The sequence below is a fragment of the Panthera tigris genome, chromosome A1 (assembly GCF_018350195.1).
Source record: "Panthera tigris isolate Pti1 chromosome A1, P.tigris_Pti1_mat1.1, whole genome shotgun sequence".
Lineage (NCBI taxonomy): Eukaryota > Metazoa > Chordata > Mammalia > Carnivora > Felidae > Panthera > Panthera tigris.
The window spans coordinates 51,154,348-51,169,734 of NC_056660.1; the positions used below are offsets into that span (position 1 = coordinate 51,154,348).

The following is a 15,387-nucleotide window of genomic DNA, read 5'->3' on the forward strand; positions in this document are numbered from 1 at the left end:
AAGACAAATTGTAATTGGTAGGAATGACGGTTTTATGCCAGGCGTGCCTCCTTTATAAAGGCTCAGGGAAGCCGGCTTAGAGGATGTGCCAGCTGCTGAATGCAGGGGAAATTGGCTCTGATGCTTTGCCCACTCCTACTGGCCCACTTCTGGGCTGTGTGTTGTGATTCTTCTTCAGGTAAGGATGTGTCTGGTGTCCGATACTCTCTCATAAGCTTAAGAAAGGGGATACCAAGAGAGATGAAACAATTCTCTTGGGATTTTTGAGGGTATAAATTTGCTGGGATTGTTTCAACCTCACCGTTCATCTTTCTTTTTAATTATCCACCACAGTTTCTTGTAGAGCTTTATTACAAATTGTTCCAGAGTGTTGAGTAACATTAAGGGAGCAGACCCAGGAACAATGTGGTATTTCAGGTTTGGTTGGGTTGACATGAAAAAGGTTCAGGTACTTACTCTTTGGCTTTGGTTCAATGCCCAAAGCTCTTCTACATGTTTTGACAATTCCTAAAATTGCCTGTACTTTCAGGTCCACCGTACAAAGTAAGAAAGACATGGTTTGGGATTTTATGTATGAAGGTTTATGTATGTATGAAGGGCTATGTGTGAAGGGTTAAGCAGTAGGAAAAAGCAGAGGTTTGAAATAAAAAGATCTGGGTCCTAGACCCACGTCTGTCACTTACTAACCTTTTAGTCTTAGGGAAACCACAAAATCTCTGATCAATTTCTTCTTCTGTGAATTGGATGTGACAGAGTCTTCCTTGCCTAATTCATAGGATTATTATTATTTTTTTAATGTTTTTATTTATTTTTGAAGGAGAGAGAGAGACAGAGCATGAGCTAGGTAGGAACAGAGAGAGAGGGAGACACAGAATTCGAAGCAGGCTCCAGGCTCTGTCAGCACAGAGCCCAAAGCGGGGCTCGAACCCACGAAGTGTGAGATCATGACCTGAGCCGAAGTCGGACGCTTAACCGACTGAGCCACCCAGGCACCCCTCATAGGGTTATTTTAAGAACCGAAAAAAAGCAAACTATGTATTCTCATGGTTCAAAAATGGTTTAAATCTCCTGTGAATGAATGATCCACCTTCTTAGCCACAAATATTGGTACTTATTTTCCTACTTTTTGTCAAGGAAAACTATCAAGTCCATCCAATGAAAATGTCCAAGTATAAAGGACATAATTTAAAATATTTTTGTAGAAAGCTTTTGCCTTCCTGCAGAAAAGCACTCTTGTAATGTACACAAGGTAGATATGTACATGTTCCCACACTCTGATAAAAAAAATAATACTCATCCCATTATTGAATCATATGGAAACCTGATGGGATATATCAGAATAATGGTTATTTGTACTGACAAACTTGTTTCTTTTCATCATGCACTTTCAAAGGGAGACTAATAAAAATAAATGCATCGTTGTGTTCTTATGCCTGAAATAAAATGAATTCATCTTGCCCTAAATTGTGAGCTCCTTCCCCTATCTCCCTTATTTACCAAATACTGTGGGAACTTTGCATGTGACTTAATTTTGTTCTTTCTCTGCAGAGATGAAAATTATGGTAGGGTGGTGCTCAGTCGACATAACTCCCATGATGCCTTGGACAGGTGGGTGTTTCAGACAAGTTACATCATTAGAAGAAACACAAAGATGATAGTTTTGAGAGAAGACTTGTTCAAGACAAACTGAATATTTGTGGCTTGCCTCAGGCTTTCCCTGGCATTCTGGAAGACTCTGTGATATCATCAGGAGTTTCCATAAGGCAAAGTCTGTGCTTCTGCAGCTCTATGCTTCCAGAACCACAGCTTGGAGGTGTAGAATAACCAATCCCCTGAGGTAGCCCACTTGATGGGGAAAGGAAAGGACCCTCTTGATGGGAAAATGGTTCACAGAAATGTGACCAGATAAGAGATCTCTGAACCTTAGGAAAAGGAACCCCTAAAATACAGAAATAACAGCCCTAGAGTCCACCTGCTTTATGAGCAGTACCTTCTTTTTAGAAACTTCTAGGCTTGTGGAAAACCATTAAATGATACTGAGTGTAAAAAGACTGACAGACATATTGTAGAAAGAATCAGGCAAAACTTGTAATCACAATAATGTAACTAATCTAAGATTGATCACATAAGCAGATAATATTCTTGTTAAAACACATTTATGCTCACACACATACAAACAACCACACCCATCAAAAGAACCCAAGTATCAGACACAAGTTTTATCTGGTCCAGTAGACCGTGCCTGTGTGCCACCAAGACATACTTAGTAAAAGAGTGTGATTGTTTTTCATGGCGTGGACTTTAAAAAGTTAAGTAGACACCTTGGGGTGCCTGGGTGGCTCAGTCAGTTAGGCCTCTGATTCTTGATTTTGGCTCAGGTCATGACTTCACAGTTCATGGGATGGAGCTCTGAGTTGGGATCCTCACTGACAGCACAGAGCCTGTTTGGGATTCTCAATCTCTCTCCCTCTCTTTCTACCCCTCGCCCACTCATTCTCTTTCTCTCTTTCTCAAATAGATACACTTAAAAAAAAGAAAAAAGTTATGTAGACACCTTGAATATTTTATAAACTTTTATTCATGAATGTTTCTTTTTTTTTAATTTTTTTTAATGTTTATTTATTTTTGAGACAGGGAGAGACAGAGCATGAACAGGGGAGGGTCAGAGAGAGAGGGAGACACAGAATCTGAAGCAGGTTCCAGGCTCTGAGCTGTTAGCACAGAGCCCGACGTGGGCTAGAACTCACAGACCGCGAGATCATGGCCTGAGCCGAAGTCAGCCGCTTAACTGACTGAGCCACCCAGGCGCCCCGATTCATGAATGTTTCTAAACCCTTTTAAACCTGTTCATAATTTTGACCTGTTCTGAGGGTACTGAGCTTAGAATCTTCTACACAAAGTATCTGTTGGGTGTTCTGGTTCCCAGCCTTAGTTCATCTGATTGATCGTTCTGTGACTACTTCTGCCCTCTCCTTGGTCTTCATGACTTTGAAGATTTCAGCCTGGTTTCCTCTTGGCTCTCATCTCACCAAACAAAGGGAATCTGATTATTTCAGTCCAGCCACCAGTGGCAATTGTTGCCTCCATTTTATTTGTCTTTCTCTGGAACTATTCAGAACAAATATACTTGTTTTGGAGTATGGCAGTGAAAAGTAATCTTCATATTCTTAGTGTGTTTTAGGACAAGAGTTTAATGCTTTATGTGCTTATTTATATTTTAAACTATACTGGTTTCCTGAGCCCTTCCTATTGGTGAACAACATTCTGTCTAAAGCAGCACATTGAACTTATATCTTCAGTAACAAAAATGTGCGAGCCCATGATGTTTTCCTGTTGACTCATAACTAGTGTCTCAAAACATGTTCTAAGAAGGGAAATGCAGGTTATTTTTCTCCTTGCGCTTGCTCAGATAGATGCCCACTTGGCCCTTTTCTGCCATTTCACAGAGGCTGTACCCACTTTAAGTACTGAACACCATTTGGAACATCTACCATATGCTTGACATAGTATCAGGTGCTGGGAATACAGAGACGCATAAGACACTACCCTTGGCCTTAGGGTTCTGGAAACATATGGATCCATAGACTACAATACTAGAAATCTACCATGGAAGTGCTATTGGGGAAGTGTGTGACAGTGCCATGGGAATAGAGAAGAGAGAGCCCAAGTCTGTTTGAATTAATGATAGATGCCACCCAGAAAAAGGTCTTTGGTGTCAGCATTGCTGTTCAAAGAATGAGGAGGGGTTTCCGAGTAGGGAAGGGCAGCTGGTGGGCATGAGAAGTGCTTCCAGCAGAAGTGGCAACGTGTGCAAAAGCTTCCTGTGAGCAGACTGATAATAAAGGAAAGGGAAGATAAACAATATATTCTCCTTACCTTAGATAACAGCTTCACAGTATGCACAAACTAAGAAATTTTGCCATGTACTTCTGCGAGATTGTTTAAACCAGTTAAATAAGCCTGGTAGCACAAATAGCTGCAGAGAGGTCAGTTGTCAACCAGGCACTGGCCTGAGGACTGGGAACAAAACAAAGTCCCTGCTTCCATAGAACCCACATCTTAGCTGAAGATGGAGGATGGGAGAGACTGAAAATAAATAAACACGATACAACGTGTTTGTATTGCCATAAGTGCTAGGAAGAATAAAGTCAGCTAATGAGACATAAAGGAGGCTGTTTGAGAAGGGGCTGTTTCACAGAAGGGGACCAGATGGCCCCGCAGTGCCCCTTTGCATTCATGCATTAAACACAGTGGTGGACTATACTGTGACTTCATTCTGAGGTTGCTTTAAAACTCAGGGAGTTGCAGGGCCCCTGGGTGGCTCAGTGGGTTAAGTGTCTGACTTGGCTCAGGTTGTGATCTTGTGGTCCGTGAGTTTGAGCTCTGCGTCAGGCTCTCTGCTGACAGCTCAGAGCCTGGAATCTACTTTGGATTCTGTGTCTCCCTCTCTCTCTCTGCCCCTCCCCAGCTTGCACCCTGTCTCTCTCTCTCTCTCAAAAATAAATAAAAACGTTAAAAAAAATAAAAGGGAATTGCATTTGTCTTTACTTTTCTCTTTCATCAACAGACACTGTTCCCTCTGCTTCTGTTTGAAAATGTTCACATCTATTTATCCTCTGAAGCCCTGCTCAAACTGCACCCTATCCATAAGGCCCTCTCTGATTCTTTTATCGAGAACTAAACTGTCTCACCTTAGAACTTCCTTGCACTTTACCTGAACATTTTTTGACACAAGCCATTTTGTTCTTTTGTATGTACACATCTAACTTGTCTCTGCGAGGGTAGGGTCCGTAGTTTTTATTCTTGATTTCCTCATAGTCACCAACACGGTGCATAGTATATTATTTATCTTAAAAATTTTGTCTAATAAAAGTACACTATATCAAGTTTAAAATTAAATTTTAAGTGCATATACTGTTTTAGTACTTTTTCTGATTCAGTATCTTTGATCTGTCAGCTTCAAATGATACTTTGAAATGCAAACACAGTGAATCATGGCATAATTCCCCAAAGAGCTTGCTTTTTCTGTATCACAGAGCTATATAAGGCATTAAACAGCTTGTTTTTGCTGCAGTCTGATCAAGATATTCCCATTTGCTTTGATGATCTTGATTCCTATTTTGAAGCTCCTATCCTCTCTTCCCTTTTCATCTTCTTTCCTCTTCCCTTTGTTCTGCTTTTCTGCTTACCTGTCTTCCTCAACTTTCTTTGCTTTCTGTCTCTCTTCTCCCTACTTCTCCTTATCTCCCTTTATTCACCTCTCCTCCTTGCATCTATCCTTCCTCTCTTCTCCCACTTGCTTTTCATTTTTTTCCAACTTTCCTGTTTCCTTCTTTTCCTTTCTTCCCTCTCCCTTCACTCAGCAAGTTCTTTTTTTCAACCCTGTCCACGGTGCTGAAGTTTAAATAAAGCTATTTGTATTTAGCCTGTTGACCTGGCGTAGGGTGCTACTAAAATTCTGCAAACAAAACATAGCTGATTTTAAGTCTATTGTGTTTAAGTCCTATGATGTAAAAGTCAACAGTATTGACAAGAGTACATATTAGTTATTAACTATTTTGCATATCGTGTTGTTTGTTTTGCCTATCCTTATCTCCAATTTAAATATGTTACATTGAAGTTAGAAATAATTGGATCTAGAGAAGAATTCATTTATTAGCATAGGGAGTTGGGTTTGCCATAATTTATTCCATCCAAGTCAAAACCTTGGAAGATTTAGATACTCTGAACCTGTCTTTCCTTGGTAACATGTACATCTCCTACTTGAATAGGCCAAAATTCTACCAAAGGCATGATAGGTTATAAACTTTTTGGTAATTTGTTTGATCTTCTGTAACTATTTTTTGCTACAGGAAAGCAAATGAGAGAGATGAGCCAAAAGCTACAATTAGTCGGTACAGATCTGATGACACTTTAGACAGGTAAGATGTTTTTTTAATCATGTAAGCAGAATGCATAATGTCTATTAAATCCCCTTTTTTTGGTCAAGCATGAGGTATTTAAATGTTTGCAAAAGTAAGTTTTGAACAAGATATTTTATATCCAGGGACATAAGGGCTATTCAGATCGAATTACCTTCTTCAAAATTCACAAAATCTTGACTCAATATTCTGTTTTCCTAAAATCTTGCCAATATTAGATTGATAAAAACAATTCTGAAGAAACTGGTTTGGGTATAAGTAGGGTGGACACTCCATGGAAACTGTTTGGTTTAAAATGGAGAATCTAGTTATTTTTGTGAATATGAGTAGTCAGTTCTCGTTTTGACTTTTGGTCTTTCCATCCCCCTGATGGAAAAACAGCAGTTTCTGTTTTTATGGAGAGACTGTAAATTATAATAATACAATCATTTTTATCCTCTCTGGTATAAAGCCATTAGCTCTTTACAAGGTGAAACTATTTTTGTGGTGGCAGTAGAGTCCCCATATGGCTTATAGAAGGGTCCATTGTGTTGTGCCTGTTGTTATTTCCTTCCTACACAAAGGGAAAGGGCTCATTTCTGTGGAGAAAATTGAGCAATATCTATTTAGATTGAAGTGTAAATGCTACAAATCACACTTTTATTTTATATTTGGTAGTGATGCTTAATAAGCATATAAAGAGTAAAGTTAACATCTTTAGTTGGAGTCTAGACAATGGACACCTGAGACCACTGACAGTTGAGGTCACTCTCTGTAGCTAAAGATATGCTGTCATTGTAGACAAAAATGCCACCTGCTGTATTTTAAGCAGATGTGCTGTAATTTATGGTATCTTATAGATTCTATACTCAGTATTTGCCAGTATTAATTCATGTAGGAAATGTATATACTTCTGCACTATTCATAGGTTTTCAAACCAGTTTCTCTAATAGAGGCTAATCCACACTGGTGTTCCTAAGAAGTTAATTTCTCTCTTGTAATTAATAGCCTCAACAAAAATGAGTGTGTAGAGTATTTGCGCAAGATCTCATCTCCATGGCACTGAGTGGAAAGAGGAGTCAAAATAACTGTCCATTCATGGTGGCCTTGAGGGCTGTCCTGTTGCACCATTAATTGAAGATGGAAACCCTATTTCTAGGAATGAATCTGGAAGTGAGATAATTATGCCTCAAGAAAGGGAAATAGGTGGGAAACTTTGTAAGCTGTGTATTTGAAGGTCTATATTAGGCCAGTCAAGACAGAGCCTAATTCATTCATTAGCAATGAATTAGACTAGACCTTACAGACTAATCAGTTGAGTTGTTCTCAGCCTCAGCTGCAATTTAGAATCACTGAGAGAGCTTTGAAACTTTACTGATAACTTGGTCCCACCACCCCTCACCCCCAAAACTCTGATTTAATTAGTCTGAGGTGAGAGTCGGGCATTTTTAAAGCTTATGAAGTGATTCTAATATGCAACCAAAATTCAGAACCACTAATCTAGCCCAAAAGTCCTTCATTTTATACACTAGAAAATGAGGCCAGAGATTACCCGGTTTATTTACCCAGAAGTTTAGTGGCATGTTTGGTCAGCTCATTCCCCAGGCAGTCCTGAGTTCCAGTAGTATGCTACATCCTCTAAGTGTGGAAATAGATATGATGGAGAGAACTCAGGAATCAGTACAGAAAGGCAAGTCCTATTAGCAGGAGTCAGATTTTCATAATGCTGGCCACTCTAAATGTAAGACATGAAATAATTTTAGGAGGAAGATGACCAACCAACATCTGGTATACATGTGCGTATGCATTTCAAGAACGCATTTATTTTATTTGTTATTTAATTTTAGTTTTTAAAAATATTTTGTTTTCAAGTAATCTATACACCCATCGTGGGGCTCAAATCCACAACCCTGAGATCAAAAGTCACATGCTCCAAATAATGCATTTATTTTAAATGTATAGAAGAAAAGTACTTTGGAGTTGTATTTTTAAAAATATATATGTAGGTTAAAGTATGAGGTGTTCTAAAGAAACATAAGTAAATAACTACGTATGTAGCATGCAATATGGCCCAAATCCTAAAGGTGGTTTGACTAATTTGAAAAACCTAGGTTAGGGTGACCTCTAGTGTTCTCTTGTGGAAATGTAACTTTTCCTTTGGGTCTTTTGATCATGCAGCTAATTACCATATTTGGGTATTTACTGTTTCTAAGATTGACGCTTCTCAAAACAACCTATTCCATACACAAGTTGGAAAAAACTTAATTTTCAAGAGAAATACAAAGTAAAGTTAATCTTCCTAATAAGAAACTGACATATGTATTGGAATGGTGGTTTACAGTTCCCTCCACTATTACTCAAAGACTGATCCCCCTAGTGGCATAGAAGAGATCCTGGAGGTGAAGAACAGTAAGTGAAGGAAGACATGTTGACCCAACAGATGAGTGTTGAAACTATCACACTACAAAATTAGATGTAGGACATTGGGCTCTACTGGGACGATTTTGGAGACAAACCACTTCCTAGTTGGGTGACCAAGAAAAAGTCACTTACTTTCTCTGAGACTCCATTTCTTCATCTATAAAATGAAAATAATTATACCTCCCTTGTGAGGATGTTTTAAAGAGTAGAGACTAACATGTATACAGTAAGCAGCAAAGAGTAGGTAGCTATTTTTATTATTACATGCACTATTGCCTACATAGATTTACACCGTAGCATTTTGAGTAACTTCATTTAATTTTAACATCAGACTTTGCCTTTATTTAAACATTGAGAACGTTTGATATTAAGGATCTGTTTACTTTAGATAAATTGTTGTTTTCCATGTACCAGAGTAGCAATTTCCCAAGATTACTTTTGTCTCATGTTAGGGTCTCATAGATAGCTATAAAGTCTGAGTAGAGTTTCCAAGGAACATTTAATTCTTTTTAATTTAATTTTATTTTTAAAGTTTATTTATTTGTTTTTGAGAGAGCATGTGTGAGAGTGGGGGAGGGGCAGAGAGAGAGAGAGGGAGAGAGAGAATCTCACGAAGGCTCCACATTGTCAGCACTGAGCCGGATGTGGGGCTCAATCTCATGAACCATGAGGTCATGACCTGAGCCAAAATTAATAGCTGGATGCTTAACTGACTGAGCCATCTAGGCACCCCTCCAAGGAACATTTAAGATTTAAGATTTACAGTCATCTGACATCTTACTTATGGTACCCACAGTGGTTTATTGCAGAGCCCTTTAAATATAAACATCCCAGAGGCTCAGTAGCAGTTAGTGAAAGGTGTATATTCATAGTCCTTTGCCTGACAATCACCTTAGATATGAGTTTTTTATACATGGGTTCTAGGAATACATGGGTTCTAGGAGCCTATACAAGTTAAAGCCTATATTGTGAATAGTCTGTTGAGAGTATGGGGCTCTGGAAGATTTCAACCTTCCTTTTTGCATTCAAGAGCTATCAATTTATGGCATTATGCACTATAAACAAAACCTTGTTTGGAGTTAACTCATAGCATTTTAATGTATTAGAGTTATTTACCCCATATTTTAGTTACACATATCAAGATGACATTATGAATTGAAATCATTTTAAATTTATGACAGTTAAGTCATATTTTCTCCCACATTAATTATTTTTTAGAATGAGGCAAAGTTAGTGCCCATCTTTCCAAGAGTAGCTTATATAAAGCCATGTACTAAAGTTGACAGTAAAATTAAAAGTTTAGAGAAAGTTATAGTAGATCCATAATGTTGGATCAACAGAAAAGTTTTGCTGACCTTTTGTTTTCCTGAACCTAATTTTTCTACATCCTAGTTTTGTGCAAGCCTGCAGAATGCTCCCCAGGATAGCCCCGTGTCTCAGGAAGAAACTTCCTATCCTATCTGACGTGAGAGAAGAAAGGGAAGGAGGGTCTGCAGTATGGGATTCCTGATTTGTCTTTTCTGACACAAGGGACAGACACATCTAGGAGACCTGAGATTTAATGGCCAGTAGGGGCTATTAACTCAATGTGTTAGTTACAGTAAACTAATTCACCAGGGTAGAGTGACTCTTTTAACAAGTTCCCTCTATTGCCCCCAAATCTATTGTGGTTTAACACACCAGAAGATTACTGTTCATTCTCTTCAGAGTCCAGTGTGATAGGCTAGAAGCGTAGGGGATGTCTCAGCTCCATGAAGTCACTCAGAGACCTAAATTCTTTTCATGTTTTGATGCTGCCATCTTCAACACAGGGCAACCAAAAACTATAGTGGAAGAGAAAGAAAGAGCATAGATGATTACACAAGAGGTTTTAGGATGGGTCTGAAAGTGGCAAACAACATTTCTGCCCACATTCTTTAGTCTAGAACGCAATCACATGGCCCCAACTAATATCAATGAAGAATGGGAAATGTGGTCTTCCTGTGTGTTCAGTAGGAAACGAAAATGAGTTTGGCAAACATATAGCATTGTCTATGCCACAAAATATTTAAAAAAAATACTTGTCTTCCATTGATGTGTTTTACAGACTTGGGAAGTACTGTCATTGGCTGGATATACGTTTGACGACACAGGGTTTAGGGGCATTGACCCCTGTGCAATCGAAAATCCACAGTTCTTGACTCCCAAAACTTAACTACTATACCCTACTCTTGACCAGAAGCCTTTCTGATAACATAAACAGTTGAGTAACACATATTTTGTGTGTTATATTTATCCTATACTGAATTATTACAATAAAGTAAGCTAGAAACAAGAAAATGTTATTAAGGAAATCATAAGGAAGAGAAAATACATTTACAATACTGTACTGTATTTATCAAAAAATTCTGCATATAAGTGGACCCATGCCATTCAAATCCATGTGGTTCAAGGGTCAACTGTAGTATTAAACGATAATGAATATAACATAGTGAGTTAAATGCTCAGTGAATCAGAGAGGCTAGTAGAAAAGCATAAATTTAAAAAATTCCAAGCTGTATCAAAATAGCTTCATAAATAGATTTTGGTTTAAGTAGTTTTTATTTAATTGCAAAATATTCTAAAATGTAACACCTGAAAACAAATCTCTTTACTAGTGAAAGGTTATATTGTGAAGTTATTCTTTCGTGAAAGAGGTCTGAAAGGACTTTAATGATCTGAATGTTCATCCAAACTTTTGTCTTGTTTCTTTATAAAGGATCTCAGACAGAAATGATGCCACTAACACATATAAGGCCAACACCTTGGATAACCGACTAACCAATAGGTACCAGTATCTATTGACTTTGGGAAAGACCCAAGTACAATAGTTTTCTAAGCATTACTTATTTACTTACAATTCTTCTGTCCTACTTGATATCTTTCTGTAAATTCTTATCCTCCATTTTTTAAACACAAAAATTCTGGAGTGAAAACCATTGTTCCTCCTCATGGTTAGAGGAATAGAAAATCTTTGTTGCCTTGCTTAAAAATCAAGAGAGCCCTTTGCTTCAGGTCATTGTTCTTATGACATTCATGTTTTTGTTTTAAGTCATCCTGGTGGCAAGAGTGTGAAATACATGTAAATGCCAATTTTACATTCTTATTGCTAAAGAAAATTCCTGAACCCCACAAATAAAAGCATCGGGCTTAAACGATACTGAATTTTCTGATATAAAAAGATTTCCTTTAGAATCTAGCATAAGGCAAAAAGGTCACCTTATCAAATTTATTCAAATACTGATGGTTTCTTTTTCTTTCTCTCAAATAATGTCTAACTTTAAATAACAATTCTAAATTCATGGACAGTTGCAAATTGATGCAAGTACTCATTCTTTGTGGCTGCTCAAATTTTTGTCCCCCCTTCCTTTTTTTTTTTTTTTTTTACCAGAAACACGTCCACGTTTCGATCACCAGAAGCAGCAAAGACGTATGTACTGACTGAAGTTACATTTTAAGAATAAAGTGTATTTCTTTGTATGTGTTCAAGATAAACCAGGTGTACCCCGCTCAGGCCAAAGTTTCAACTATAACAAAATCACCCTCCTGTAGCTTATCCAGAGTTTAGGTAGAAAGAAGGAAATGGTCCATGAAGCTTTAAATATTTACTATTTGGACTTTAACAGTTAAGTTCCAGTTAGTTAGCATACATGTAATGCTGGCTTCAGGTGTAGAATTTCGTGATTCATCACTTAATATACAACACCCAGTGCTCATTACAACAAGTACCCTCCTTAATTCCCATTGTATATTTTATTGCTTATTTTTCCCACACAGAACTTTATTTTTCCTTGTTTTTATTACCACTATCACTTGTCTTTCAAAACACCCATCATGTTACAATTCATCTAAGTCATAAAATCATAGGTTTGCTAGCAATCTGTTTAGATGAAGTCCATTCTCTCTGGAACGTACTAGTGGTGATTATAAACAGCCAAACTAGGTGGATTTTTGAAAACAGAGTTGGCTTTTAAATCTTTGTTTAAAATTAAGGAATTCTCACGTTGGAGCACACCTGTCAGTAGTTGAAACAGGCCTGGGTCACTTCCATTTTTTTTTTTTTGAAGGTCTGTGTACATTAATAAATGCTAAATAGAGATTTAAAATGGTGTGATTTTTAAATGTTTTCTTAAACAACCTAGTGCTGTAAAATTTTTTGTTAATGTTTATTTATTTTTGAGAGAGACAGAGAGACAGAGCATGAGCAGGGGAGGGGGAGGGGCAGAGAGGGAGGGAGACACAGAATCTGAAGCAGGCTCCAGGCTCTGAGCTGTCAGCACAGTGCCTGACACGGGTCGAACTCACAAACTGTGAGACCATGACCTGAGCCGAAGTCAGACACTTAACCGACTGAGCCACCCAGGTGCCCCAACAGCCTAGTGCTTTTAATGCAAAAAATTGCAATATAATTCTGTTAGTCACAATATATACAATATTAAATATATATTATGAACCCAGAGCACATGAGAATTCATTGGTCTGGATTTCAGACACACAATGTCATATAATGAATGACTTAATTCAGTTCCTTCAGTTCTAATTACTTAGATGAGGACCTGACGATTCATAAAATGGGTAAACTAAGGAAGAACTTGTTTTCTGTCCTTCCTTTGTCATTGAAACATTTTGTGGTGGTTAGAAAGCAGGTGGGAATATGAGTAGATTATAAGACCTTTCAAAGGTGGGACTGCATAAAAAAGTCTCAAGAATGTGGTTTGTTGTGATTACACAGGCAAACTGGAGGTTCGTTCAGTGGAAACACCACCAACCCCCCGGCTCCTGCCTCTGCTACAACTCCTGTAAAGAAAAAGAGGTATGATGGGCTTGTTGTATCTGCCTCCGGTCGATATTCTGGAGAGGGCTGTATTTTATTAATTTCTGAACCAAATCATCTACCAAGATCTGCAGGCAGCATTCAGAAGTTGCTCTCTCATCATTGTTTCTTCCTCCCTTTTGAGGGATCCAATGCCTACTGGATTCTGATGTCCTCAAACTTTGTTCCTTTTCCCCCTAATCTCCTTTTCAAAGATGCAGTCTTTTCTCCAGCTCCCTTGGGGTCTTGAATACCTAGGTAATATTTTCAATGACAGAGCTCACCAAAGGGTAAGCTACTTCAGGTAGCACTTTAGTAGAGCCCTGCGACAGGGGATGCCTTACCCTGAAATAATGGCTGTGGCGTGGACAAATGTTGCCATGCTCCTGCGTTCAGCCTGCATTGCTGCTGCCTCCTCTGCAGATTGCGTTGACCCTATTTCCAAGTAGAGTCAAAGGCCCTATCTCGAGACATCAATCTGTGTTTGTGTGTTTATTTCTTCCTTCTCTGAAATCCTCTGCCTGGCCTCCCACCTTCTGCTTGTGCTGACTTCGATTTATTTAGGTAGACCTGTGGTGGCAGAATATTCTTCATGAGACAGAGCGTGACGGTGGAAGCAATTTTTGCTTGCTGAAGAGAACACAGTGCTAGTGAATCATGATCCAATGGAAAACAAGTTCATGAACTTCAGTACTTCTAAAATGTTTTATTTTCTTTGCCTGCACCTAGGACCGTGCCTAGTGTAGGGTAGGTGTTCAATGTTTGTTGATAGACTGGATATTTGCCAAAAATGCTCCTGTAGCTGGAATTCTGGTTGTGTCTGCAGAGTCTCAGAAAATGTGATCACCTTTCGCTTGGACCCAAGAGAAATATTATTTTCACATCTCCTACCCACTGCAAGAATCTTTCCTCTGGCAGGTTAGACATAATTCAAGATCATTGAAGCCAGCAATAAGACTCTTATTTTTGTGATATACATTTGACTAGCTCTTGTGAGTAGCATTGACTACTTACATTGAGCTGAAATCTGCTTTGATTTATGCCCATTTTTTAAATCTTAGTTCAGTCCTTCAGAAATTTAAAGCCAGCTCTCCTTCTCTCCTTATCCCAGACTTTCCTTCTCTGGGCTTTCCTCTGATATGTCACTCTCCTCTGAATGTCTTTATTTTTGGTCCATATCTAAGTCTTTTTGACAGAGCCCTTAGCTATCTCTATCAGTTAAAATTACATCCTGGGAATGTGAAGACATCTTTCTAATTGGATATTCATGTGTTTATATTTATGCATATACACACATATATATTTATATACGTATATGTATATATAATTGAGGTTAATATTACTGTGACATTCACATATGTTTTCATTATTCTTACTTTCAGAGTTTTTTATCATGTAGCTTTTTAAAAACCATATTTAGAGTAGATTGTTTTTTATTATAAAATATTTCAGATATGCAGAAAAATAAAGAGAAAAAGAAGTATGTTGATGATAAACACTGATGAACCCACTAGCTAGATTTAACAAATATTATTTTCCAGATTCTTTTCATGTTTCTCTTTAAGAAATGTCCACATATTCGTGTCAGGAAAGCAGGGAAAGGAGCTTACTTGTGAGCAGAGAGCCTAGATTGTAGGCTAGTTACTTCCTATTGAGTTGATGAAATAGTTTTCATTTTATTTCCAAGGCTTATAGAAAAGTCATCTCAATGCCTTTTAACTGTCAAGTTATTTTCAGCTTTCCTGGTAGACATGTGGGTGGGATCAGGTCTTTCAAGCACCATGTTTATCAACGATGTTGTTTCCTAACAGACAGTCCTGGTTTCCGCCACCTCCTCCTGGTTGCAGTGCCACTCCAAGCATGGGAGCGAGCAGAAGGTAAGGGAAAGGTGTCAGATGTAATTGCTGGGTAACTTGATGGAAGAATGTGTTGGAATTTGACAATGTATAATTGCAGAATCTTTGCAATAAATCGGAGGTGTCTTGTGAACTCTGAGTGCTGAATAAGACGGTGCCCAGTGGGAGTGAGGTCAGGGTACCAGTGCATCTGGTAGGAAATCTGCAAGGAGTATGTAGCTGTATTCGTTTGCTAAGGGCTGCTGTAACAAAGTCCTACAGACTGGGTGGCTTAACAAAAATGTTTGTCACAGTTCCAGAGGTTAGAAGTCCAAGACCGAGATTTCGGCAAGGTTGGTTCCCACTGAGCACTGAGAGGGAGAATCTATTCTACACTCTC

The 15,387-nt window shown here is 38.3% G+C and overlaps 1 protein-coding gene across 3 annotated transcripts in view; it reads left to right on the forward strand.

Annotated features, from left to right (window-relative positions):
• SCEL (sciellin) overlaps positions 1-15,387 on the forward strand; it is a 162,702-nt gene that overhangs the window by 68,438 nt on the left and 78,877 nt on the right. For 2 of the 3 annotated variants that reach the window (XM_015543692.2, XM_015543696.2), the window contains exons 4-9: positions 1,549-1,608; positions 5,853-5,921; positions 11,059-11,127; positions 11,731-11,769; positions 13,072-13,152; positions 14,964-15,029. In XM_015543692.2, the coding sequence (XP_015399178.1) occupies positions 1,549-1,608; positions 5,853-5,921; positions 11,059-11,127; positions 11,731-11,769; positions 13,072-13,152; positions 14,964-15,029 (384 nt within the window). The remainder of the gene's footprint in view (positions 1-1,548; positions 1,609-5,852; positions 5,922-11,058; positions 11,128-11,730; positions 11,770-13,071; positions 13,153-14,963; positions 15,030-15,387) is intronic. The other variant, XM_042978710.1, reaches the window with a different exon arrangement.